The following is a 19,029-nucleotide window of genomic DNA, read 5'->3' on the forward strand; positions in this document are numbered from 1 at the left end:
GCGGGCCCACGGGGCGAGGCGGAAGGACGGCTCGTAGCCCTCGGCGCGGTGCGGGCCCCCGTGGCGGCAGCGCGGTCTGGCGGACGCCGTGGGCAGCCCGTGGTGCAGGTTCTCGGTGGCCTCGCTGAACGCGTAGTGCTTCCGCGGTCGGCGCGGCGCGCAGGGTTCGGCGTCCGGCTCCGGGTCGCGGCTCTCGGGCTGCGGCTCGGGTTCGGGGTCCGGCTCGGGCTCGGGTTCGGGTTCGGGCTCGGGTTCCGGCGCGGGGCGCGGGCTGTCGGCGTCCTCCCGCTCCTGCCTCTCGGGCCTCCGGAGGCTGTCCAGGGGGGCCGGCGGCCTGGGACGCTCCGCTTCCTTAGTGAAATCTACTGGGAAGAACAGGCCGGGCGGGTTAAACGGGGTGCGGGGTGCGGGGTGCGGGGAGCTGGAGGTGGCACAGCCGGGAGCCGAGCCCAGAGGCTCCACTGGGAAACAGCACAAAACACCTGCGGCTGGAGAGACAACTAGGAGCTGCGTTCAGTTCCCAGCACCCACTTGGTTGCTAAAAACTGTCAGCAACTCCAGCTCGAGGGGATCCACACCCTCTTTTGACCTCCCCCGGCATTGCACGACACAGGTACACTTACACACATGTAGACAATACACTCAAACACATTAAAAACAACCCCCAAACAAACAAAACAACCCAGCAGGCCAGCCTGCCCTAAAGAGGAGCTTCGGGTTCTGTGAGAGACCCTGTCTCACAGTAAAGCGGAGTATTACAGAAAGACGTGGGCCCTGCTCTGACCTCATGCACTCAGGGGTAAGTACACCCACACACTCACGTGTATGCACCAAACACACACATATACAGATCAGTGGATTTGGGGCTGAGGGTGTGCTCGGTGGTTGGGTACTGACCTAACAGGCATAAGATGTAGAATTTGGTCCCCAGCTTCACAAAACAAACAAATCCCTAAATAAACAGGAAGACCCCAGCCAAACAAAAATTCCAAGATTTCCATTTGAGCACGGCCCAAGAACACACTCGCTTAGAGCTCTTGACAAGCTGCAGAAATGACAGGAAAGGCAAACAGGTGCATAGGGCACTAGAACACAGAGTTCCTGGGACCACCTGAATAAAGGGGAATTTTTAAAAGAAAGTTATTTATGGACAAATACCAATAAAATTTGCCTACAATGCAAAGATGTTCATCATCAGTTAAAATGACAACCTTTTCTACCCATCCAATTGGAAAGTAATTTGCAGTCGGTCAGAATCTGAGGACACGGCCCTTTGTCTCCCCGTGTGTAAATTGGACAGCAATTTGGCAGTCTTTAGCCAAATTTAAGCAAAGGTATTCTAAGAATACCTTAGGCCCAACACGTTCATCTCTTGGAACCAACCCACAAACCCAGCTGCAGCAAGCTTTGGTTCCCTGACACTGGGAGGTCTGCTAAAGGAGTGGCTCCTCAAGTACAGTGTGGCCTGAAGGACTCTGGGCAGTAAGGGGGGGGTGCAGCCTCACAGAATGGTGTTCTACACTGAACTAGGAGCTCACCAGGCCAGGGGTGCATTTACTTCTGCTGCTGTCCCTCCAATGATTAGAACCCTGACTGACCTGTTTATTTACCACAGTGAAAGTGCAGCTAGTGATGTTCCACCAAATCACACCAGTGGCTTTTTATGGGTGAACGCTACCAAAATTGTTACCTAAGCTTTGGTTGACTTCACAGTAAGGTGCAGCCCTGCCACCCAGCAAGGGCTCTCCTGTCTGATCCAAGGGGACCCACAGAATCCCCGTTGAGTGACTGCGGGCTTGTTCACCCTTGACTGTTCCTTTGTAGAAGCTGTCCTTCCTTGCCCAGCCTGGCCTGGTTTTTCAAGCTAGGCTGTTAACAATAATGAGACAGAAAAACAGTACCGCCACATCTTCAGAGTTCTGAAGGAAATGATCTCTAGCCTAGAATTTTCAGCCTTGTTAATCAACTGTCTGCGTACATAATGGCATTTCTAGTTGAAAGGTACACATCTGCTGGAAGGCCACTGGTTCCCAAGAAGCTAGAAGAGGTGTAAGACATAATGAGATCTGTCACAAGAAGACAGGATGCAGTTTAGGAAATCGAGAATCTGTGGAGAAGGGGGTGATGGGAACCTGCTGGAAATGATGGAAGGAGAGCCCACCTGCACACCAGAGGGGGACGGAACAGCCCGAATGCCTTGTCCCTCCAGGACCCCCATGCCAGGTGAGCCCTGTAGGCTCTTGGCCTGCCTTGTCTGTGGGCTGGAGAGAGTTGCACTGCTCAGGCACTCTGCAGCCTGGCTGGCAGGGGCCGCTGCCTGCACCTGCAGAAGACTTCTTGGACCTACTCCTGAGCTGGAGTGAGCTTGGCCATCTTGGGCTTGAGCAGCCCATCCATTCTCTCAGATGTTTACCTGCCATGGGTCCATCCACAGGAAGAGTCCCCGCCTTGCTCACTGACTGGGACCTTGCATGCTCAGGGAACGGAAGCAGGAGTTCCTGCTGTGCTGACCATTGCTCCCAAGTTTTTCTTTTTTAAAAATTTTATTATGTGTGTGTGTGTGTATTGCCTGCATGTAGGTAAGTGCACCCATGTCATGCAATGCCCACGGAGGTCAGAAGAGGCTGTCAGATCCCCTGGGACTGGAATTACGGACAGTTGTTAGCTGCCATGTGAGTCTTGGGGTTTGAACCCAGGTCTTCTGCAAGAATAACCAGTGTTCTTAACCGCTGAGCCATCTTTCCAGCCCCGGTTCCCAAGTCTTTCAACAATGGCAATATTGCCCTTAACTCAAATGGATCTGGACTCGTAACTCGGCTGAAAACGTTTAAGAACATTGTTGTCAGATGTTTGCCAGGGATGATAGCCCAAACCTTTAATCCCAGTGCTTTGACAGCAGAGGCAGGTGGATCTCTGTTGAGTCCAGGTCTTCAGGGCTACCCAGGTGAGACCTCGTCTCAAACAACAAAAAGAAAAAAGAATGTTTATGTGTTACGTGTCCCCTGCCCCCATTTCACATATTGAAGCCCTAATCTCCAGTGTGACTATGCTCTGCCCTTGAGGTGAGGCCTTTAAGGAGATAAATGAGTTTCTAAGGGTCGGGCTTTCCTGGTGGAGTGTTCTAAGTGTGGGTCCTGCTTCCCCTGCTGAGCTCCAAGGACACACACACATAATGGGAGGTGCTGTCTGCAAGCCAGGAGGAGAGCCTTTACCAGGAACCAGTCAATGAGCTTTCTAAATACTCAAGGTCCTGGAACAGTCCCTAGCTTCCAGAACCTTGATCTTGGCCTTCCTGGTCTCTAGACTGTGGGAAAATATCTAGCCATTGTTCTAGCTGCCAGTCTGTGGTATTCTGTTGTGGCAGTCCGAGTGGAAGAATACCGACAGATACAAGGATGCCAGGCTCTGAGAGGGAGCGGGAACATCTGGCAGAAGACCCACAAGGGCTGTGGCTGGGGCCAGGAGAGAAGGCTGTCAAGAGCTATGGATGTTCTAAGGAGCACTGAAGTTCTGTTCCTTTTTTTTGTTTTTTGAGACAGGGTCTCACCGTGTATCCCTTGCTGATCTGGAACTGGCTATGTAGACCATGCTGGCCTAAAAAAAAAAAAATCACAGAGAGCCACTTGCCTCTGTCTCCTGAGTGTGGGATTAAAGGTGTGTGCCAGCACACCCATTAAGTTCTGTTTCTTAAGGGGAAGTTCATACATACAGTAATACACCATTAAAACAAGTCAAAAATAAGGCATTTCTTTTTGAGACACAGTCTCAGCGGACCAGGCTGGCCTCGAACTTGTGATCCTTCTGCCTTAGCCTCCCTACCTGGGGCTAGGATTATAGGTAAGGACCATCATGCTGGCTCAAGACTAGTTGGAGCTCTTAAATTACCTTTGTATTTTGTCTTAGACTCCTCTTGCTTTGGTAGTTTACTGATACAATAAGCAATTGCGTGGTTTTTTTCCATCACTTTTTCCTTATGACCAATGTTTCCTGTTGTCATTTTACCCTGTAATTTAAAAAAACAGCAAAAAAAAAAAAATCCATTTGGGGATGTGGATAATTTTAAACTGTATTTTTTTTCTGGTGAACACTAGTGCTCTTTGTATAAGATGAGCAACTGCTTTTATTACGCTATTTTAATTAAGACCCATTTGTAGACAATGCAAGATTTGGGAAGTGCGGTACCTTAGCTGTCCAAGATGGGACGTCTGACTTTTGGCCTTCCTGGTGTCTTGTGTTTATAAATGGCAAACTTTTTCTGTCCACTTGCACTGATTTTGTTGAATAAACTACAGAATAGGCAGATTGTAAGAAACAGTTCATGTCTGGAAGCTTTTAAACAAGAAGTAACACTGATTTAAATGTGAAGTAACTCTCAAGGATGCAATGCTATGAAGTGATGGCATTTCCTAAATAGCCAATACACACATAGGGGCGGGCGCTAGTCTCCTTTCTTTTCCCTTGTCTTAACCTAGGGCATGGGGGTTTCAGTACCACAGTGGTAAAGCGGTGCTAGGACAGGGCAGCAGTGCTCTGTCACCGGTCTTTCGTGGAAGGGGCTGAGAGGGGTAAAGCCACTGCTACCCTGGGAGAGCCCGGGCCATCCACACCAGAACTTTCTCTCATTTCAACAACTGCTCTCATCAGCCGTTCTGGTGGCGGTTATTGAGTTTACAATCCGGAGGAACACGGCGAGGCAAAGAAATCGGAGGTCTCTGCCTTTGAAAGCAGCGCCTTTGCACCTAAGGCCTCCCTGAGCAGAGCCCGAGGCTGGGAGGCAGCAGAGAGCACTTACGTGCACACCGTGCCTAACGGGAAAATGCTCAGCACGGGAAAGACACAGACTCACACCAGGAGCTGCGTGGAGGCATCCGCGAGCCACCGTGCTGAGCAAAGGCAGCGGTACAGGAGGGGCTGTGGGGCCCTTCCGGGAAGGCTGACTGTGATCAGAATGGTGGTTCCTGGAGCACAAGCATTTGTCCAAATCCACTGACTCAAACGGCTAACATAGGCACACATTACGGAGGTTAAGTGTGCCTCCGCCCTGCACGGACCCGCAGAGACCTAGAGAGTCCAATGTGGGCAGGAGCTTGCATTTCAGCAGCACCAAAGATGAGAAAAGACAAAAGCATGGCTGTTTTTCCTAAATCTTTGGACAATAGTAAAGCTTCATTATTGTTCTAAAATCACAAAATGTGTTTCAGTGCCTGGTGGAGTGGTAAAGACATTTACTATTAGCCAGGTGTGGTGGCACAGGCCTTTAATCCCAGCACTTGTGAGGCAGAGGCTGGCAGATCTCTGTGAGTTCAAGGCCAGCCTGGTCTACATAGTGAGTTCCAGGGCAGCTGGGGCTACAGGGAGACCTTGTCTCAAAAGGATAAAAAAATAAAAAGATACTATTTTGGTTATGTAAATATGACCAGACACTTAAAAATAAGTCTGAGCAAAAGTGAGTAAAACATACCTTTTGGGTAATCATCTTTTTCATGTAAGTTTTTAAGTATTCGATTACTGTAGATGTTTTTAATTTCAAGCTCATGATCCTTTTCCTAAAAAGAACCACAATGTCAATTTTTCTATATACCTGCTTTTATTAACCTTGACTAAAAGCTATGTAAGTGAATCAGTACACTCTGAATGACATCTACAGACTTTAGAATAAGTAGAAATAGGGGCTGGAGACATGGCTTAACAGTTAAGAACACTGGTTGTTCTTGCAGAAGACCTGGTTCGAATCCCAGAACCCACATGGGATCTAGAAAAGATGCTCTTGATGTCTTATCCATTATGTGCCTCATAATAAATTTTATGATTAAGAGGATGATAAAACCTACATTCAGGCTGGAGAGATGCTCAGTGGTTAGGAGCACTGGCTGCTCTTGCAGAAGACCCAGGTTCAATTCCCAGCACCCACATGACAGCTGACAAATGTCTGTAACTCCAGTTCCAGAGGACCCACAGCCTCTTCTGTCTTCGTTAGGCAATGCACGACACGGGTGCACTTACCTGTATGCAGGCAATACAGGCATACACATAAAAAAATAAAAATAAAGAATTAGCAGAAATAAGCTTGTTTCTATATTGCTAGCCATTCTAGACACCAGATTTCTGACAAAGTGATGCATGCTGGTGACGGGTCCTGTCTTTGAAGACTTTTTCCAGGAAGCATCTTCTTTTTTCAATATTTTCTTTTAAAAAGTTTTATTTTCTCTCTCTCTCTCTCTCTCTCTCTCTCTCTCTCTCTCTCTCTCTCCACACATGTGCAGGTGTGAACATGCCACTGCAGAGGACAACCTGTAGTAGTTGGCTCTCTCCCTCCACCTTGTTGAGGCAGGTCTGTTTTTCTGTGGCTGTACTCTGGCTGGATGGCCCCAGGGTTCCAGCTGATTTTCCACCTCTCATCTCCCCACCGGAGTGCTGAGATTACACAGGACTGCGTTGGTTTTTACAAGGGTTCTGGGAACTCAGATCATCAGGCTTGTGCCAGAAGAGCTTCTACCCACGGAGAGCCATCTTGCTGGCCGACCAGTTAAGCTGCTTTTGCTGTGTTCTTGCTGTCCCTGGACCTGTCCCTTGAAGTCAACTGTCCCTCCGCACTGTTCACTGTAGCAGCCACTGGCTACGTGTTGTAATTTAAATTACACAAAGTGAAATAAAATGAAAATTCAGTCCTCAGTCACACGACCGGTATTTCAGGTGACCACAGCCTGGACAGCACAGATTGAGCACTTGATCTCAGCAGGGAGTTCTGACAGACAGAGATGTGTACACATGTACAGGCCATAAGCCTAGAACTCTTTACGTTTTTTAAAATTTATTTTTTATGTGTATGAATGTTATGCCTGCATGTATGTCAATGCATCTGTGTTGTGCAATGCCTGCAGAATCCAGAAGAGAGGGTGGGATCCCCTGGAACTGGAGTTACAGCCGGTTGTTAGCCGCCATGTGGGTGCTGAGACTCAAACCTGGGTCCTCTGTAAGAGCAGCCAGTGCCATCTCTATAGCCTGAGTGTAGGCTTTATAATCTTTTTAATCATAAAATTTATTATGAGGTATATAAATGGATAAAGACATCAAGAGCATCTTTTCTAGAATTGAGTTTCCAGAAGCAAAATGTTATGGGTCTATCTCCCCTTTACTTCTCATATTTTAATATTTAGCCCGAAGACAGAAATGCTGACAGTTTATGACCGTGAAAAGCTGAGTGAGCATATTCTGGATTATTCTGTCAAAGGAAGGGAACAGTATGAAGCATTGTAGAATGTCTTTTCACTCACTCTGCCTTAGATTAAGGTTTTGATGTTTAAAGGGCACATCTTGATTCTGCGATGTGCAGAGCCAACATTTGTTTTGGTACGGGATGAAACTCAGCAGCAGAGAGGAGGAAGGGAACAGACTGACATTGATTGATTAGCTGGGGTAGGGCCACCTGGTGTGGGAGGGAAGGAACGTGAGGCTTCACGCTTGGATCAGACGTTCCAGTTGGGGACCCACGACAGAGCCGGGCTGGAAATTCTAAGGCAAGTTTTAGAACACGATCCAGGGAACTCGTGTGGTCAAGCTCAATCAGGTAATCGAGAGAAAGAAAGGCCGTAGACCGAAGCACCCACTTGTGGAGTGCCCGTTGGATCCTCACCACAACAATTACTTAGAGCTCACGACAGTCAGAGTTAAAGGAGAAGGTGAGCTGCAGTGTGGGACTCCCAAGATCAGGAAGCAATGTCTTGGCAGACCCTGAGCCACGGTGCTCGACTCTAAGCCGGAGTTACAGCGTCTCATTTAGAGCTGTGGGTGGCTGACATCCATCTTTACAGCTTCACCCACACTCCAGAGACGAGTTTGGACTTGATGGTGGATGATTTTGAAAATGTGGCTCAAGGGACAGAAATAGTTATTCTGATCTTTGTGCCTGCATCCTCCCGGGCTCCAACAATGACTCAGGTTTATGTGGCAGATCACAGTGTCCTAAACTTGGCACAGTTTCCAAACCCTAAGCTCTTGCAGAACCTGTCACTCCACAGCAAGAGTCTGCTGTCAGCCACTCGGGGTGACTGCTGAGGCCAGGTCGGCCGGACAGCGGGGTGTTCTGCCCTCCCGCCCCTTCTCTCTGCCCTCCCTCCCCTTCTCACTTGTCAGTTCTTGCCCTGGGAGCCCAGCCATCGGGTTGTGAAGAAGTGCATGCCACATGGAAAGGCCACATGGAACGTCACCGAGAAATCCCTCGGCTATTAACTGGCACCAGCTGCAGACAATCCAGGGAGACTTCAGGTGTTTGGCACCCTGGCTGTGTGCCTCCAAGTCAAGCCTGCTGAGACAGAGCGGAGCTGACTGCCAAGTCTGGCCCAGACTGTAGATCTGTGAACACAATTGTTGATGTTCTTAACCCATTGAAGTTTAAAAGTAACTTTTAATGCATCATAGGAACAGGAAGAGTTGAGATGATGATGTCCACGTCTCTCTTCCCTCATCCCTGGTCATCATCAGGGGTGATTGTGGAGAGGACTACAGGGCAGACCCATTTGCCTGGATGAGCTGCACAGGTGGGAGGTGGGAGCAGATACTCAATGCAAAGAGAAACTACCAGTCATCGCCATGGGCTTAGTGACCGAGTGTCACGAGCCTTGTACTTCAGAAACACAATGGACACGTTTGTCTTTTCATGTCAGAATTTATTAGCAATGAATTCACAAGCTACATCAGTTCTGTGGTCCCCAGTTTACTAAGAATCTAGGTTTCCCTGGACAGCACGGCTGTTGGCAATCACAGGCTGTTTTATTTCAAACTTAATTACTAATATTAACTCTCAAATCACACATTACAGTTGTGTGTGTGTGTGTGTGTGTGTGTGTGTGTGCATGCGCCTGTGTGTGTGTTGTTAAAGAGGCTGCAGAGGGGACTGGAGAGAGTTCATTTCGTAAAGTGCTTGCCATCCAAACATGAGGACCTAAGTTTGGATTCCCAGCACCTATGTAAAAAGTCAGGTACTGGTGGCATGTGCCTGTAATCCCAGCACTAGGGAGGAGGGTCCTGCAGCCTTTTTGGATAGCCAGTCTAGCCAAATCAGCAAGCTCCAGGTTCAGTGAGGGACTCTGTCTCAAATAAATAGACAAATAGGGCCTGGAGAGATGGCTCAGCTGTTAAGAGCACTGGCTGTTCTTGCAGGGACTAGGGTTGGATTCCCAGCACCCACATGGTGGCTAATAACCATCCCCAACTCCAGTTCCAGTGGATCCAACACTCTCTTCTGACCTCCGAGGACATTGCACAACATGGGTTTACTTGCACACATGCAGGCAATATACTCATACCCATAAAATAAAAATAATTAAAAAAATAAGAGAGGTTGGAGGAAGATACCCAACACTGACCTATGGTCTCTCCATATGCATTCATGAGTATCACACACACACGCACACACACGCACACGCGCGTGTGCACACACCGATGAGACCGTAGGGTGAAGAGGCCTTATTGGAGGGGAGGTAGAGTGCTGATACGGATGCAGAGGCCCTGCAGCTGCTTTGGCATCCATGAACCCAGCTGGAGAACTGCTGAGGCCTGCAGTGCCAAGTGGCAGAGGGAAGCCACCAAGGCATAGGACCGTCAGCTGAGGTGAAGGACTGGGGGCCGGACGGGCTCTAGATGTGATGGCGACTGGAGAGGGCTGTGTCAAGTGACGAGAACCAATGAGTCCTGCTGAGCTGAGGCCCCAAGGGCAGTGACAAGAGCTCTCTGCCTGCATTGAGTGGATGGAGGACAGGTGTCCTTCCTTTTATGGGGTCCAGGTGAGCGTATTATGACCCTCATTGATCTGGTGTGGTTGAAGCTCTCAGGCTTGGTTTTTATGGTATGGTTTTAACATACCTACATGCCCATGTGCTCCTAATCTACTATGTGTATAGATGGTACCTTTTCACCATAGCAATAAATGATTAATCATTCTGTGCTTGATAGTTCATGCTGAGCTGATGGTGGTATCTACACACACAACAAGATGTGGTTATCCTGTCTCTGCATTTACACTCAAAATGGAACCAACTGCTACTCTGTAAAGTGGAGTCACCCAGGGCGAGGCACAGTCTGAAGCTGCCGTTCAGCACTACAGAGAGGGTTTAGAGCTGTGTACAGCTTGATCTCCACATTTACTAATAAACAACTCCGACCTACCAAGTTCCCTCTACACACCCACCATTCCCTAGTCCTGGAGTGTTTTAAGAAAATCCTAGTTTTAATCTGTCAGTATTTCAGTATCTATGATAGAATAGGGTGTATTTTAAAAAACCTAACCACTACATAATCATTCAATCCCCAACTAATAATAAGCCTTTAATATCATAAGATATATTTTCCCATTTTTCATTTGTCTTACCGTATTTTTAGAGTTTGTTTAAATGAAGATCCAGGCAAGGTCTAAACATTGTCACTAATAGACCTCTTGGGTTCTTTAATTAATAGGCTTTGCACGCTCACCTCTTATTTTTTCACTTTGCTACTTCTTTGTGGTAGATGCTGTCTCCCAGTCTGACGCTGCGGACAGCTTGTCTGTGGTGTCCCTCACCAGCTCCTCTGCCTCCTTTATTTGCCTGGGTAGTCAGAGTTCAGAGTGTGACCAGATTCAGGCTGGTTCTTTGGCAGAGCGCTCCAAAATGCAGGCCCTCCTCCTGGATTCTCTCGTTATGTTAGTAGCAATTAATGGTCATTAACTAGAACTATTAGTTCACTAGAAATTCTGAAATAGTGATATTCTGGCCCCGTCCTTTATTAACTGGAGTGATTTTATAAGGCGGTATGATCCCTCAGACTGGTTACTTTGAGGCATAATTCATACAGGAAATGCTTAAGAAAGTCTTTTTGAGACAGGGTCTCCCTGTAGCCCCAGCTGTCTTGGAACTCACTGTGTAGACCAGGCTGACCTTGAACTCACAGAGATGCTCCTGCCTCTGCCTCCCAAGTGCTGGGCTTAAAGGTGTGCGCCACCATGCCCGGCTTAAGAAAGTGTTTCTTTATCAGTTTAAAAACTAATGTTCTGGTCCCCTAATATCTTCCAAAGATGGCTCCCACTTGTGTTTTGCCTGCCTGCCTATCATCTATCTATCTATCTATCTATCTATCTATCTATCTATCTGTCATCTATCTACCAATCATCTATCTATCATCTATCTATGTATCTATCTATCTAATCTATCTATCATCTATGTATCTATCATCTATCAATCATCTATCTATCATCTATCTATCTATCTATCTATCTATCATCTATCTATCATCTTATCTATCATGTCTAAATGTAGACACACACACACACGTGTGTGTGTGTGTGTGTGTGTGTGTGTGTGTGTGTGCCCATGCATAGATGAATGCACAGAGGCTAGAAAAGGGTATCAGGTGTCCTCCTGTTCACCTGTTCTTTGAGACAGGGTCTCTTTCCTGAACGTGGGGTTGCAGTTTCTTGGCTAGGCTGGAAGCCAGCAAGCCTCAGCAATCCTCTTTGTCTCTTAGAGCTGGGGTTACAGGTGTGCACAGGGAGCTGAGCTGTTCCATGGACACTGGGATCTGGACTCCAGTCCTCAGGACTGCACAGTAAGTGCTCTTAACAGCCGAGCCATCTTTCCAGGTCCAGTGTATTTTTGTCAGCTGGCTTGGAACTCACTATGTAGACCAGGCTGGCCTTGAAATCACAGAGATCTGCCTGCCTCTGCCTCCCGAGTGCTGGGTTTAAAGGCATGTGCCACCCACCCGGCAACCTGGATTTTTTTTTTTAAGTTGAAACTAAGTCACTTTTAAAAATTTTAATTTTTTTGAGAATTTCATATATGAGTTTCATACATTAGAGCTGATCACATCGGAGACATGTAGTTTAAAAATAAGGTACATAGTAAAGGCAGACTTTCACTTCTGTCAGAATCAGTACTCTGGACTTTGATTTACCCTTATCTTCTGTGTTTTTCTCTCACCCCCCAAGTTCCAGTCATGACGAGCACCAACATAACTAATCATGTCACACAGGATAGGCACAATGGTTTCAAAGCGACAAACCACAACCACCAAGTATGCCACTCCTAAAACTTAAGTCTTAGTATGTGAAGTTCGTTTCATCCCTTCAATGTATCTCGCTAATACATGCATTGAATTAATGTGTTAAAGTCGCCTGGATGCTCTCTCCAGGACATTATGCCACCGATGGAATACACAGGTGGGTTCAATGTTTTTGTTGTTGCTGTTTTGTTTGTTTTATGAGACAGGGTCTTCCTGTAGCCCCAGCTGGCCTGGAACTCACTATGTAGACCAGGCTGGCCTTGAACTCACAGAGATCTGCCTGCCTCTGCCTCCCCAGTGCTGGGATTAAAGGAATGCACCAGTATGCCTAGCTGGGTTCAATGTTTTAGTTTGGATTTTTCAGTGACAGCTTTTCAAGAATTTTTTCCAGCACTTAACACTGCTGTACAACTGTGTTTCTATGGTCCCAAAGCTAATCTACCAGAAAGATTTCAGAGGTGTGGTTCTGCAGCTGTCCCGTCTACCCTTTCCTATTTCTGTTTACTGTTCTCTGTCTCTCTGTGTTTGGACGCAGAGTTTCACTAAGTAGCCTGGATTGGCATAGATCTTGCTATCTAGCTCAGGCTGGCCTCAAATTCATAATCCTGCTGCTTCTGCCTTCCAAGAGCTGGGATAAGACACCAGACCTGGCAGTTTTCTTTTGTAAATGTTAGCCAAAATATAATTTGTATTGCAATTTTTTTTTGTCTGTTTGTTTTGAGATAGGGTCTTTCTGTAGCCTCAGCTGGCCTGGAACTCCATATGTAGACCAGGCTGGCCTCAATCTCACAGAGATCTGCCTGCCTCTGCCTTCTGGGTACTGGGATTAAGGTGTACACCACCATGCCCGGCTCTCATTCTTTTCTTAATTGGTGGTGTACCATACAATCTCCTCTCTCCCTTTCTTCACTTCCACTATATCCTGGAGACTACTATAGTATGTACATAAAGACTCCATGATCCCTCTTCACAGGTGCATAAAAATACATTGTAGTGGTATACTTGCTTTTCTTTTAAAAAATACATTTGGAGCTTACGGTGGATAGGACTTTGTTTCTTTTCATTAAGCATGAAGCATTTCTCCTGTTAAGTGTTTTTGTGTCTGTGTCCTACTTACAGTCCTGTGCTTGCACATGAAAGCACAGAATTTTAAACCCCCTGATGTGTCCTCACGGGTTTGTCCTGGCCGGTGGACCTAACCCTCTTCTGCCAGACTTCTGAGCTGAGTGCTATAGCCATGCCCATTACTGTTGTGTTCTCTATTAAGTTTCCTGCCATCTCCAGAGGAAAAAAGGAGACTTTATGTCTGTGTAATATGCATGTTCCTCTCGAGATCCTCCCTCTGCCTCTGAATAATCTGATATAAAGGACTCAAAGTCCTGACATGTCATAAAGAAGTTAAAAACATCTATGAATGAAGACTCAAGATTTACTAGCTGAGGCTCAAAACAGCTTATTACTTGTCTTTTTAAAATTAAACTTTTAGCCGGGCTTGGTCATACGTGCCTTTAATCCCAGCACTTGGGAGGCAGAGGCAAGCAGATCTCTGTGAGTTCAAGGCCAGCCATAGCAAATCTCTATAGCAAATCCAGGCTGGCTGTGACTACTGGGAGACCGTCTCAAAAAGACCATAATTACAATTTTAATTAATTATTAATTATAATTTTAAAGTTATAATTACTGGCACATCGTAATAGTAATTAATAGTAAATAATGTCACGGTGATATTGCCACACATACATATATCATGCACTGGTCATCCATACCTCCCTTCTTCTAATCCTCCCTCCTCTCCCCCTCCCCCACCCCTAGTAGTTCCTCTCTACATTGGGGTCCTCACCCCCACCCTGCATATGACAGAAAACATGCGCTGCGTGTCTGTCGGTGTCTGCCTTACTGCACTTCACATGTCCTCCAGTTCCATGCGTGCTGCTCAAAGGACAGGCCCTCACTCACGTCTGTAGCCTCGGTGAACATGCACCACACTGGGTCCAGTCACCTGCCTAGGGCTGATTCCACGTCCTGGCTTCCGGCTCCCCTCCTCATCTGTCACCAGGGCGGTACTTACTGCTGGGTCACAGCTTCTAGTTTCCGTTTTGGGAGGAAACTCCACACTGCCTCTCACAGAGGCTCAACTAATCCAGACCCGCAGTTCCTGTCTCCCGCACCCTCACCCACAGTCCTCCTTGCTGACAGCCATCCCAAGTGGAGTGAGATGAAACCCATCTGCAGTTTGGACTTGATTTTCTTCATGACTAAAGCTACTCAACCGTTTTCATGCTTTTTTGGTATTTATAGTTCGTCTTTTGAAAGGTATTCAGAACTTTTGCCCATTTTTGATTGGATTGTATATGTCTTATCTAGCTTTCCTAACTTATCAATTGGGCAATTTGGAAATCCAGAGGGTAGGAAGATAGCAAGACTGCAAAACTAAATATTAAAAAAATTCTTGGGCCAGGTGTGGTGGCGCACACCTTTAATCCCAGCGCTTGGGAGGCAGAGGCAGGCGGATCTCTCTAAATTCAAGGCCAGCCTGCTCTACATAGTGAGTTCCAGGGCAGCTGGGGTTACAGGGAGACCCTGTCTCAAAAAGCCCAAAAAAAAAAAAAATTCTTGGAGCTATCTGGTGATGTTGCCCTGTACAGTACTTACCCAGCATGCCTGAGGTGTCAATGCCTAGCAATGAAAAATGTCACATTTTGAGGCTGGAGAGATGGCTCAGCAGTTAAAAGCACTGGCTGCTCTTGCTGAGGACGATCAAGATCCAATTCCCAGCACCCATGGCAGCTAACAACTGTCCGTGACTCCAGTCCCAGGGGAGTTGACATCTACTTCTGACCTCCTCAGGCACTGCAGGACACAGATACACTTACACATATGCAGGCAATATACTTATACACATAAAATAAAAACAAATATTAAAAAAAATCTTATTTTGAAGGTATGTACTTTAAAAGACAGCTGTGTAAATGTATTTGCAAGTTATTATTACTTCAAAAACCTTAAAAACTTCTTTTTACATTTCTGCTTGTGTGCATGCACGTCACAATGTGCACATGGAAATCAGAGAACAACTTGCTGGAATCAGTTCTGACCTTCCACCACTGAACCCAGGTCTTCAGTTTGGATGCCAGCACCTTTGCCTACTGAGCTTTCTTGATGGCCCCATTATTATTATTAATTTTATTTTTTATGTATATGAGTGTATTGCCTGCATGTATTGCCTGCACCTGTGTCATGCAAGGGCCACAAAGGTCAGAAGAGGGTGTCAGATCCCCTGGAACTGGAGTTATGGATGGTTGTTAGCCACCGTGAGGGTGCTGGGAACCAAACCCCAGTCCTCTGCAAGAACAGCTAGTATTCTTTTTTATTTTTTAAATTTTATTATTTTTGTTTTATGTGTATGCGTGTATTGCCTGCATATAGCTCAGTACACTCGTGTTGTGCAAGGCCCGCGGAGGTCAGAAGAGGCTGTCGGATCCCCTGGGACTGGAGTTACGGACAGTTGTTAGCTGCCATATGAGTGCTGGGATTCGAACTTGGGTCTTCTGCAAGAACAACCAATGTTCCTAACCGCTGAGCCATCTCTCCAGCCCAAACAGCTAGTATTCTTAACCGCTGAGCCATGTCTCCAGCCCTGTCCCCATTATTATTATCATCATTATTATTATTGCTACTACTATTATTTTATTTGAGACAGGGTGTCACTATGTAGCCCCAGCTAGCCTGGAACTTGCTATGTAGACAAGTCTGCCTCAAACTCACAGATATTCACCTGCCTCTGCCTTCCTGAGGGCTGCCTATTTTTTGAGACAGCATTTCATAGAACCCAGACGGGCCTCAGTAGGCAAGGACAGCTTTGACCCCCTGATCCTCCTGTGTCCACCTCTGGAGTGCTGGGATTACCACCATGCCTGACTCTGAAGGTGAAAACTACTTGTTTTGCAAGTGTTAGGTAAAGGGAGACTGCACAGAACCCCTGACTGGTCATGAACCCTCACTCCTGCCCATGGGCCTTATCAGAGCATTGTTAGCCTGTTTCTAAACTCTGGCCCAGAATACACCATGTCCAGCCATAAAGCATTCCTGCCCTGAAGACAGGTCCATCTGCCCTTACCAGGCCCCAGGCTCTTCACAGACACCACCCCCATACACTTAAAAACTCTCCTGTGTAGTTGCTGCACCAGTTCCCGCTGGTCAGGCTCCTACCTGTCATCGACTAGTTAAGATCAATGGGATTGTCTGGTGGGCTGCTTCGTTTCCCTCCCTGTGCCTTTTTCCACCCCTGTTCCTAACATTCGGGCTGGAACTTAGGGCCTCATGCACAATGTGCAAATGCCTTACCACTGAGTCATACCCCAAGTCACAAGTGAGACTTAACTCTGAATATCACCAATTTTAATTTTTTAATTTAAAAATCGATTTTGAGGTACTTAAAATGTTATCAGAATATATTAATATTTAATGTCAGAATAAAAAAGAAAACAGTCCTATGAATAGAGCTTCAGTTTTTCTAATCAGTGTGTAGTCACCACACTGCTAACGGCAGATGCGCTATCTGCTCGGGATTGTTGGGAAGAAGCAATGGGACACCGCAGGCACCGGCAGCTCTGAAGCCGCACGGCTGCTTTTCCTTTTGGGAAATACCTTAAGCTTCTGCTGCAGCTGTTTCACCTCCCCCTGCAGCGTCTTCGTAGCTGTCTGCGCTGCTAACGTCTTGCGATTTTCTTTGGCCAGCTGTCGACCAAAGGATCGATTGTTCAACCTCAGTTGCTTTTCCAAGTTCTGAAAACAGGATATATTTCAGCTACTCTGGAGTCCACGTGGCATTCTAAAAACTCTAATTGCAATAGAATGGGCCACATTTGTGAGAAGTGCAAAATGTCAACACTTTAGTCAGCAGCTTACACTGGGGATAGACATTAGAACTCTATGTAATGCAAAACAGTAACATGAAAACAGGCAGAAAGTCCCAATGCTCAGGGGCGGAGAAAAATGCCATATTCTTTCCAGCCCAATGTCCCAATGCTCTCTACACACCCTGGAAATTGATTTAAAAACGTGAACACATCCTGAAAAATCAGTAAGTACAGTCAGTGGTACACTTAACACTGTGCCTCAATGAGTGGCTGCTGTCTTCCAGAGGGTAAACCTTTTGGGCCCCTCTCCCTAGTAGGTCCGGCCCCAGTGCAGACCACAGTGGACAGGGATTCCCAAAGAACAGAGACTCATGCCGCCTCTCTACACTGGCAAACTGTAGACAACAAGAAAACCAACGTGGCCTGACGAGCATCCATACCGCTCACCTATTCGTTGGAGTGACCATGCTACTGGAGAACTATTTGATCTGAACTTTGAAAGAAGGGTTAGCTGCAAGGACTTTCCTTTCCCTCGAAACGCAGCCTTCCTCATTATCACATTAACAGTTTCCCACTAACGTGAAAACAGTAAGTTAAATGAATGAAATCATCTTTGAAAATCAAGAAAAAGGGACTGGAGAGATGGCTCAGTGGTTAAGAGCACTGGCTGCTCTTGCAGAGGACCTGGGTTTGAGTCCCAGCACTCACATGGCAGCTGGGAATCCAATGTCCTCTTCTGACCTCCATGAGAATTGCATGACACAGGTATACTTACATAGATGCAGGCAGTACACTCATACACATAAAATAAAAATAAAAAATAGAAAAAAACATTGTTTTGACCCACAAAACATTCCTCACCACTAAATGCTCTTCAATCAAACGGAAATTTCCTTCACTAGCAGTGTTTCTGAGCTGACAAAACAGTGGGTTAGTTCTGGAGGTCATATTGTTTTTGTCTATGAGTATGAAATCATGAGCTGTTTTGCCATTTCTCCAGACAATCTGATGATGAGATGAAGTCCATCCATCTTTGTCTGACATGCAGAAGTATTGCTATGCTCTGACTGGCGTCCAAAGCGAAAGCAGCTGCTCTTTCTTATCCATGCCTCATCTGGCCACTTTATGGGAGACAACTGCCTCTGAAAGCAGCCGCTCTTCTACTAGAAGTAACAGATGAAACTGAGGATGAAATGATCTGATATTTGTCAGTCACCATCAAAGAATTAGTGACTTAACTCCGTTTGTCTTTATGTCCATGGAGACTGAAACAATTGCCATGTGGAATAGGCAGGAGGTCTGTGATCAGTGCCCGCTCCCCTACTGTCCCTTTACAGCGACGGCCCTTGGCTTTTGACAACCCTTCAAAGTAGAAGAAACCAACCTATCCATCTCTTCAGTTATTTTAATTCCTTTCCCCTCCCCTCCCTTCCCCTCCCCTCCCCTCCCCTCCCCTTCTTCCCTTTCTTTTTCTTTTTCTTTTTTGTGTTTTTGAGACAGGGTCTCCCTATAGACACAGCTGGCCTGGAACTTGCCATGTAGACTAGGCTGGCCTCGATGTTACCACCTGTCTCTGCCTCTTTAGAGTTGGAATTAAAGGCATGTGCCACCATGCCTGGCTCCAAAATAATTTTTAAGTTATGGAAAGTAATGGGTTTCATTAGCACATTTTCATACAAATAATTCTATCTTGTTCTAATTTGTCTCCTGTCCTCCCTATATTTCACACTTTCAGGTGCGTGCACAGGTGTGAACGGCCCACTCCCCCAGTAAATTGCAGCCCTGGAACACAATGTTGGTTCAGGACCAGGGACAGCATTCTCCTCCCCTCCCCTCCCCTCCCCTTCCCTTCTTTCCTTCCCCCTTTCCTGAGGCACCTTGGGAAACATTTCTGAGAAAACTAAGAGTGCATGTGTGGTAAAGGTCTATGAGACTGAGAATACAAGCAGGGGGTGGGCAGAGGCTTTTCCAGGCAAGGGGAAGCAGCTCTGAGTGGAAGTCAGGGTGCTGATTGCAAAGGGAGGGTCCTCCACCACACAGCAGGCCTTCACTGAGCCCTCCCTGACTCCACGGTCTGCCTGGCTAGAGAGAATACTTGCTCATGGAAGAGAGCAGGCATCCAGCTGAGCCTTCTACT

At 46.8% G+C, this 19,029-nt stretch overlaps 1 protein-coding gene across 1 annotated transcript in view; it reads right to left on the reverse strand.

Moving 5' to 3' along the window:
- The window catches only part of Lca5l (lebercilin LCA5 like), a 28,057-nt gene that overhangs the window by 204 nt on the left and 8,824 nt on the right, over positions 1 to 19,029 (reverse strand). Inside the window, exons 3-7 of the mRNA XM_008826924.2 lie at positions 16,681 to 16,818; positions 5,462 to 5,546; positions 4,183 to 4,286; positions 3,865 to 4,003; positions 11 to 461 (exon numbers count right to left, since the gene is read on the reverse strand). Of these exons, the coding sequence (XP_008825146.1) occupies positions 11 to 461; positions 3,865 to 4,003; positions 4,183 to 4,286; positions 5,462 to 5,546; positions 16,681 to 16,818 (917 nt within the window). The remainder of the gene's footprint in view (positions 1 to 10; positions 462 to 3,864; positions 4,004 to 4,182; positions 4,287 to 5,461; positions 5,547 to 16,680; positions 16,819 to 19,029) is intronic.

The sequence above is a fragment of the Nannospalax galili genome, unplaced genomic scaffold (assembly GCF_000622305.1).
Source record: "Nannospalax galili isolate Female #2095 unplaced genomic scaffold, S.galili_v1.0 scaffold192, whole genome shotgun sequence".
NCBI lineage: Eukaryota > Metazoa > Chordata > Mammalia > Rodentia > Spalacidae > Nannospalax > Nannospalax galili.